This window comes from Trichophyton verrucosum (assembly GCF_000151505.1).
Source record: "Trichophyton verrucosum HKI 0517 chromosome Unknown contig00461_1.f1.exp, whole genome shotgun sequence".
NCBI lineage: Eukaryota > Fungi > Ascomycota > Eurotiomycetes > Onygenales > Arthrodermataceae > Trichophyton > Trichophyton verrucosum.
This window is the reverse complement of record NW_003315315.1, coordinates 2743-11191: the sequence shown is the minus strand read 5'-3', so window position 1 is coordinate 11191 and position 8449 is coordinate 2743. Positions and strand designations below refer to the sequence as shown.

At 47.2% G+C, this 8449-nt stretch overlaps 3 protein-coding genes and 1 non-coding gene across 4 annotated transcripts in view; 2 read left to right on the top strand and 2 right to left on the bottom strand.

Moving 5' to 3' along the window:
- Window positions 1–742: 742 nt before the first annotated feature.
- TRV_05756 (uncharacterized protein) lies at window positions 743–3339 on the bottom strand (the record flags this gene model as incomplete). The annotated part of the gene is made up of 4 exons (XM_003020134.1): window positions 743–1035; window positions 1218–1557; window positions 1651–1946; window positions 2013–3339. 4 exons carry the CDS (start codon window positions 3337–3339, stop codon window positions 743–745), a joined length of 2256 nt encoding a protein of 751 aa, XP_003020180.1.
- Window positions 3340–4158: 819 nt separating this feature from the next.
- TRV_05755 (uncharacterized protein) lies at window positions 4159–5864 on the bottom strand (the record flags this gene model as incomplete). Its single annotated transcript, XM_003020133.1, has 3 exons — window positions 4159–5261; window positions 5343–5565; window positions 5676–5864. 3 exons carry the CDS (start codon window positions 5862–5864, stop codon window positions 4159–4161), a joined length of 1515 nt encoding a protein of 504 aa, XP_003020179.1.
- Window positions 5865–7083: 1219 nt separating this feature from the next.
- On the top strand, window positions 7084–7156 carry TRV_05754. Its single transcript has one exon. It is a non-coding gene; the product is annotated as a tRNA-Thr (tRNA).
- A 1044-nt stretch (window positions 7157–8200) lies between these two features.
- The window catches only part of TRV_05753 (uncharacterized protein), a gene marked incomplete at both ends in the record, with an annotated part of 388 nt that continues 139 nt past the window's right edge, over window positions 8201–8449 (top strand). Inside the window, one exon of the mRNA XM_003020132.1 lies at window positions 8201–8400. Coding sequence (XP_003020178.1) covers window positions 8201–8400 — 200 coding nt within the window. The remainder of the gene's footprint in view (window positions 8401–8449) is intronic.

The following is an 8449-nucleotide window of genomic DNA, read 5'->3' as shown; positions in this document are numbered from 1 at the left end:
CCCCCCCCCCCCCCCCCTTCCCCCCCGGCAAGTTTACCTACTGTACACATGGTAATCTTATTTGGTTTGGAATTTTTTCGTCGAATTTGCTGTTTCCCTTGAATTGGCTGGTGCTGTTGAATGAGGCCTACGAGTCGGTGGTGTTGGCAAGACCCTTCATGCACTGTCTAAGAAGCGTTTTTCCTCCGCGTTTGTTACCTCACAGTATACGTTGTTAGCTAGCTGTCTCTTATAGCAGTTTCCATTCAGTCCCTCAAATATCCTATCTTGAAAGAGGTCACACCTTTCCTGGACGGTACTACAACGACCAGCATCCCCAAGGGATTGCTGAAATCTGATTACCTCTATAGATACTCTGCTCGTAACGGTAGAATTTGTGGACGATGGATCGCGGGTTACCATCCTATCCGTATTATGAAGGGGTAAAAGGGGTTTTTGTAACGCCAGTTGATTTCTTCGATTTCATATCAGCTCAATATCTCTGTCTGCCAATTAAACCTGTCCACATATCTATCTCTTTCGCACTGTGTCACCTTTGCCCGAACATGTCACACTGGCGTTATCATGAATATTTGAAGAAGGAATGTAGAGCAGAGAAAGGCAATGACAAAAGATGGGGAGACTTAATCCCAAAGAATTGCCATATTGAAGCTTGCTTGGTGCTTTGAGGGAAAGTAACTATTGCATGTTCGAATCAGAAGTTCACTAGAAACCCCATCACCAAAGCATGGAAACCACTCAGTTAGAGATAGAAGCCCGTTTTATCCGTCAATGCTGCTTCTTCAATCCAGTTGCCACCTCGCAGTTGATTGACACCCATCATGACTTCCATAAGAAAGGCAACCGTGTTTTGATGGCATAAAAGTTCAGCTTCGGGCTTGCTCTGGTGTTTTGCGAAACCAATGCGTCTGAAGTTACGAAGAGCGGCATCGTTATGAAAAAAGGCATCAACTTCAAAGTGCATAGGACTACCCTTAACGTTGAATACCTTTACCGGAAAGTCGGGGGGGTGAATAGACAAGCGATCACAGATGCCTAAGTAGTAGAGTAGAGCATTAGCCGCCTGAATATCGTTGATATGAATAATTTAGAGGAGCCACAAGTGCTATGCATACTCTTAACGCGAAGAAAGTCACTTCCGTAGGACTTGAGTTTCAGCCTAAATTCACTGGCAGTGCATGGATCCTTCCTACACATTGAACGACTGCCCGACATACGGCACTGAAAGAAAATAGCCTGGGCAAACTCTGCTGCATCGGGAACTCCATGGTTAGCTGATGGTTTCTGAGCCATCAAGGAAGGGTTGAAAAAGGCAGGTGTCGCAAGTCTGCCCGTAGATTTCTTGTTCGTGGTGTTTTCAACAGCCTTGACCTTAACTGAATTGGCTCCAGTGGCACTCGCGGCAGTTGGGGCCTGTGGATACTGGTGTTCGCTTCCCTTTACCTTCTTAAGGGCATCCACCAAAGACGCTTCCTTTCCACGGCCCCTTCCGCCTTTTCTACGTGCCCTCTTTGTGATGACACTAGTGCCGGCAGAGGGGACAAATGGAAATTTCGTCTAGACATATTATTAGCACTCATATCCTCTGTACATCCATGGGGCAGATAAGTGTCGAATTAGCATATCGAAAATGCAGGTTCTGCCACTTACCAAGTCCACTGTAACTGGTTCTGGTTTATTTGGAAGATTGGGCGTAGCACCAACCACCTTTGGCAGGGCTCCAGACTTGGCTACCCCATGCATAAGCTCTCCATTTGCTCCACTGGTAACGAGTAAATAATGCAATGCTTTGTGGGCGCATGCAATAATGGCTTCGTCAATAGATGGATAGCATTTCTCAATGCCAAAGAAAGAAAGGCCATCAACCTCGACTTCATTACGATAGCCATTAAAGTTAGCATACTGGGTGTACAGTGGGTCTGGTATACCTCTTTGCTGGCAGTACACTGTAAATAAAATGGCGTGACTGTTAGCTATAACCCCTGATATGAATCGCTACAACTACAACTTACATGCCAATAATGAATTCCAGCGGAGTCGGTTAGGCGAAACACCAAGCTCAGGACTTTCGGGAACCACGCAGAGTGGCATCAAAGACTTCAAGGTGGCTAAGCCACCACGGCACGCATCTGCCGTGGCGGCAGCCTTAGTTGGGTAGATTTGCAACTTAGAGACCTCATGGTCTCCAAATCTGAGTCTAACCACCCATTTATTGTCAAAATATTGCAGGAACTCAAAGGATGGAGTTAGATGTTCCTGAATACAAATGACACCAAAATAGAACATTGCGTCCTTATCATCCAACTTGGCGGTGTTGACATCACCTAGAACCTGCGTTGGGCCAAGTTCTCTAGGTGTAATAGCCGCGTGGCCTGCTGGTATAGAGGTCTGGTCGAGAACAGTTGTCCCTGGCGCATTAGAAAGCATAGGTCTGGTTCCTTCTATTTGGAAAGACGTAGAACTTGCAAAGGAGGGGGCCATTCCTTGGTTATTAGGGACTAGCGGGCTTGGTGTAGGAGGAGAATTCACCGTTTGGTTAAGTAAACTTAGCCCATATCCCCAAGGGGCTGGTGGGCAAGAGAACCTGGAGACACCGGGAATACCTGAAGCTGCACTTCCTTGTCCGAATAACGCAGGGAATGTGCCATCCGAATGCGATGGTGAAGCCATGGTGCCACATAGGGCAGAAGGCTGCCCAAACGTGGGTTTGTGACACTGATTGGTAACTGCAGGAGGTAGCATTGATGATGGCGTATCCAAGGAGCATGGAACTGCAGGAATGGTGACAGGCAAGACAGGAGACTTGCTAGCTGACGGAATAGAAACCACGCCATCAAGCACGCCAGTGTTCCGGCCAACAGCCTGAGAGTCAGCGGACGACGCGTTGATGGCACTGGTATCAACCATATTCGCGTCTGAAGCCTCGATACTTGGATACACCATCATCTCTGGCAAACATGCTGCCGTGATAGTTGTCACCTCTGCATCAATAACAGGCGCGTTATCCGCATCGGCAACTCCTGGAGCCGCCTGTAGGGTCAGGGCAGCATCAGTAGGAGCGGAACGAAGGGGACGCGAAGCCTGCGTCGCTGTTGATTTCGCCCGGGACGGCGTCACGAGCTCTTCAATCAAGCTCTTAAGATCATCTGGTCCGATTGTGCTAGGTGGATGGCGGTGCATAGTGCCGTCGTCTGCAGGAGAGAAGATTTGTAAATATCCAGCGTTAGATGGAGGAGCTAGAGACTTTATACCTTCACTAACAGCGACGTCCATGCTATCAGAGTCACTGATGCTGATGTATTCACGGGGACTGTCATTCGTCTCGGATGGAGGCGACATATCTGAACCTGTGTAGGGGTTGGACGTGGCAGGTTGTTGATTGACGAGGAGGAGATGAGGTGATGAGAATGAGGGATGAAGTGCCGCGTTGTTTGCATACAAGGAAAGCAGGAAGGGAGGTTGCCAGGGCAGCGAAGAAAAGTACACCAAAACGACGGACTACCTAGGAGAGTAAAAGTTCCTTGCTAGGGATACTTCGTTGAGTATTTGATTGACTGCTTGCTCCAGATGCTTTCAATATCTTCTTTTGATATGCTCAATATCTGCGTTGTAGCTTGCTGTAGTTACAAGAGCGATATTGGCCTGGGTATATCATCTCCCCCGTTCAACATAAGCCTCATGTCACTCCCAAATTATGGGATAGTGAATACGGTCAGGTAAATCATGGAAGATAAAAGCTCCATAATAGCAAGAATCATGGAGTTCTTCGGTCTTCACTCTGTATATCAAGTGACCGTTGGACATCGTGGGCATTAGGATATCAAAACCATAGGCCAACGTAGAGAATGATCTAATTTATTCCTCCAGTACTCAAGATTAACCTTGTATTGGACAATACAAGGACGACTAGGCTTAGATAGAATGGCTTCACCCTTGAAAAACCGTCCATTCAATGTGCTTCTTCACTTCGATTGACGTTGAAACAAGCGAAAGACGGAGTCGTTAATTGTGCTTACATAAGCTAAATACTTGCATTGGTTGGACTGTTGATAAAGATGCGAGTACAAAAATGTTCCTTTAGCAAGTGATTAAGCCATAGTGCGCTGTCTGATACCCATGAGCCCTTCGTTCACCCTGTCTGGCCAGGCATGCATGTTGCTATTCCAGTTCAACCTCAGAGAGGAGGGCATCTGTTTTGGCTGCTGTCGACAGGAAATCATCAAACTCAGCCTGCAGCTGCTCATCTCGTTTACGACGAGATATCTTCTTTGATGAAGAGGGAGACACTGCCTCGACCGCTCCTCGCGAATGAGTTGAGCTTACAGACCTTTTTCTCTTGCTTTCCGCTGAAGTTACTGCGGCTTCGATAGTCAGGGATGCCTTTCGTGAGCTATGAGCTGGAGAGGCATCACCACTGCTGTTTTCTTTATCGTCTTCATAGACGCTAAGGCTTCCTTCCTTCCGGCCTCGGATGTTAGGACTGGGGCTAAGGAGGCCAGTCTGGGATTGAGGTGGCACTTCGTTAAGCGAGTTTCTAGAGCGAAGACTGGATCCCGACCTTACTCTCCTGTCTTCCCCAGGTTGCGAAAGCTCCCTGAGAGCACTGGGCTGGCTCTTGTTAACAGTGCCATCTGTAGCGCCCTTCACTGCTGAAGGCGCTTTGGTTGCTGCTTTCCCTGCTACTGGGGTGTTCATTGGAGGACTGGTACCTCCTGTTGCCTTACTTGGACTCATGGCTTTGATTAGCTGATTATACTGCTCATCGTCCATAGGAGCCATCTGGGATGGTTCTCTGTTACGCGAAAAATTCAGGCCAGCAGTATTAGAAATCACACGACTGCTCGAGGAGCTCGATGCGATATAGTTTGGCATCGATATATCATCCAGTGTTGAATGACGGCGCTTGATAGGCCAGGGTGGCCAGGGGTTCTTTGAAGGGTCGACGAAGGGATCTGAAACTTGAGGTGGTGGTGCAATCCATGGCCCATCTCGGTCTAACCACGGGTTGTTACTAAACTGTGGTGGAACGGGATTAGGTTGCATTCGATAGGGGAGGGTAGAGAAACCAGCCCCAATCTGAACACCTTGGTTGTTGAACTGCCGGATATCATGGCGCGTTGGGGAGTGTGAATGGGCATCCTCATCCTTTTCAACACTGTAAAGAGGTCCAAGAGAGTGTTTAACAAAATGTCGAGAGCCTGGTACCAGTTGCTGCCACATCCCTGGATTTGGCCAGGCAATGCCAGAAGACTCCAGTACACCTATGAGACCGTACTTACGTTAGACATCTGGCTCTTTTTTATTCCCATTTTCCACTATTTTTCTTTTATTTCTTAGCTTACCGAGGGGAGCGTGCTGGTAAGAAAAAGCGATGAGATCTCTCACTCTCTCAAAGGGCGGGTTACGAAGCGGCCGAGTGAAGCCTTCTGATATGACGACACGAATTCGACCGTACATGTCGCCAGCATCCCAGTGGGCTTGATGAAGCAACTCTTCATGGAACATTGGAAACCGCAGACTATCTTGGTTGCCATTTCTGTCGAGTTCTGCGAGAGTTAATACATACTAGACACAGCTCACCTGGGACACTCACGAGAACTCAGATCTACGTATACCCTCACATTAGACACTTTTCCGATAAGAACCCAGCGCTACTATCAAAAATCTGAACTTACCAATGACATGAGGCCAAAGGGTTTGCTGGTTGAACAGACTTGCCCTATTCCATCGACGGTTAGTATTAAAGTGAGGACATATAGGACTAGCGGAGGCGATGCAGCTGCCACGTACGAAGCACAGATACCATCGATGAATATTCTGACTTCGAACATCACCGAATCTTCCGGCTGCATCAGGCTTTCCATGACCCGAGTTGGACGAGGCCTATTCCAGCTATGAACAGATACCCTAAAGGGAGTATCCCGGGGCAAACTTGGTAGAAAACAGGTCAGTACAGGCAGCTGTCCCGGATTCCCCTGAACACCACTCTGGCTATAGTATGGACCGGGATTCAGCACGGCTTGGGCTTGGAGATACGGCGATTCTAGGACCAGTTCATCCTTGGTGATTAGCAGGCTGCTTGTGTGCGAGTCAATAGCAGATACTTTGACCTACCGTGATCCCTGGTGACGAAGCAATTGGTCTTGAACTCCTGTAGAGGCACCTTTGACCCCTCAGGGAACAGCAAGACGTCCCAGTTCTCGAATCTCATGTTGAACTAGCTGCGGATATTTATATATATATAAGGAAGAAGTAGAAGAGTGAAAAGCAAGACACAGTACTGGGTAGGTGGAGAGTCAGGATGGGGTGACAAACAACGACCAGTGTCATTCATGCATTTATTCATTAAACAGGCGAGCTTCCCGTAACGATAGAGGACGGCAGTGAAAAAGGAAGAAGATGTTGATGCTGAGGCCGGTGGTGAAGACGAGGAGAAGACGTCGTCTCTGCCATCGCTGAGGCCATGTTGTGTTTTCTGCCGGGCAGCGTAGAAGGTGCGGTGAGGCTTTTGTTGTCCTTCCCATTCGCAGGATATCAAAACCTCGAGGAAGGAATTATCCAATGTGGAAAGCAACTTTCAGTATCTTTGGAACTAAGATGTCTGGTTATTTTAGAGGCACTCGTTGCATACATAGATAACTAGGTCTAATCAAATTTGAAAAACAAACACGCTCGATTTCGACCTCTAGTCTGATTCATATATCAAGTGAGCTATCTACCAAATATGCGGTTTTGATTCCGTTTATAAAATATCTCTACAGTCATTCGAAAGCATCCTTGGTAACATTCTCAAAGGGTAACTATGCAATTAGCAAGATCATTATGGCGATTTTTTTTTTTGACACCCAATGGTGGTTATCAAAACGGTTCCGGGGACGATTAACAATAACACCTGGAATATCACTCACTCCAGCCGCGCAGATACAGACCTAGTATTTAGGCACAATATTCGGTATGATGACAAGATAATTGAATTCCAGCAAGCTGACTATATATACTTGATACCTGAGCACAACTCGTCAAGCGATGAATGACAGCATCGTTGTCTCAACAAGCGGCAAGTGGCCGCATAACCTAACATCTGCCCGCATGGCTTAGTTGGTAAAGCGCATCACTAGTAATGATGAGATCCCCGGTTCGAATCCGTGTGTGGGCATTTGCCTTTTCTTTTTTTTTATTTTCATATTTTGCGCCTTGATGAACTGAACTCGATTTTTGCTTCCCCCCTTTTTCGTCCCCTTTTTTTTTTTTTTTTTTTTCGTCGTCTTGTGCGCGCGTTTTCGCGAGCGGCTTAACTAATAATAATACCAACTTATCTCAAACAGGCAAGCAGTATGCCCCGCGTAACTCAGAAAAAAAAAAATACCGCTTAATAAACCAATAAGCAGAGCCTGAGCTTAAATAAAATACGCCATGCCCTGAGCCTAAACACGCCAAAAGCTCGCTTTTATCCCTACCAAGCAGCAACTTAAAACTAGAAACCCACAATCAGCCCGCATGGCTTAGTTGGTAAAGCGCATCACTAGTAGTTCACTCCTGGCGCAGGAGAGTCGCGATGATGAGATCCCCGGTTCGAATCCGTGTGTGGGCATGATTTTTTTGTCCTTTCTTTATGGGGTGTCTCTTTTGTGTTTTGTTGGACTAACTAACGAGTCAACTAACTTAGCAAGCGGCGGCGGTGGCGGCTGAGCGAGGGTGAGACAAGCGTTAGGTGTGTCGGTGAGGGATTTTGATGCTGACCAGTTAGGTGGCCGTTGACCAGTAGCTGGGGCTGAAAGTGAAGTATGAATTAATATGCGAGTAAGGAAGGCAGCCTGCATGGAATGTATGGCATGCATGTTCTAGAAGAGCTTAGGGCATGCATCCGTCCAGGCACGACTCTATATTGACGTCAGCCCACCGCCGATGTAGATACAATGAATGGTATATCAGCAGCACGGCGGTATGGAGTTAATGTAAATTAATAAAAGTGCTCGGGGGACAGTTATCTATCTGTCCTACCGTCTAAAAGCAGCCGCAGCTATCCTACTTACTGTATATCCCATCCGCGTCCAGCTGGCAATATTCTCCAAGAACACCGACTAAACAAGACGAGATAGAATGAAGCGAAACGGCAAAAGGAGAAGACGTACAAGTACAAAGGTACACGGCACACGACGGCACGACGCACGACTAGAACTACAGTACAGTACAAGGTACAATGCAGAAGAAGAGAAGAGAAGAGAAGAGAAGAGCGATATCAAGAAAGGACGAATGGAATGACTATGGCAAAGCAGAGCGAACAAAGAACGAAGATACAAGCAGGCAGGCAATTAGAATAACTAGACAGACAGACAAAGCAAAACACGCAGATTTCATCTTTCTCGTCTCGTATCTTTTGCTCGTGGGATCGTTTGCTGCGTGAGCATGGGGCATATATGGGCATGGGCAGGGCGTAGAATGGTTTTTG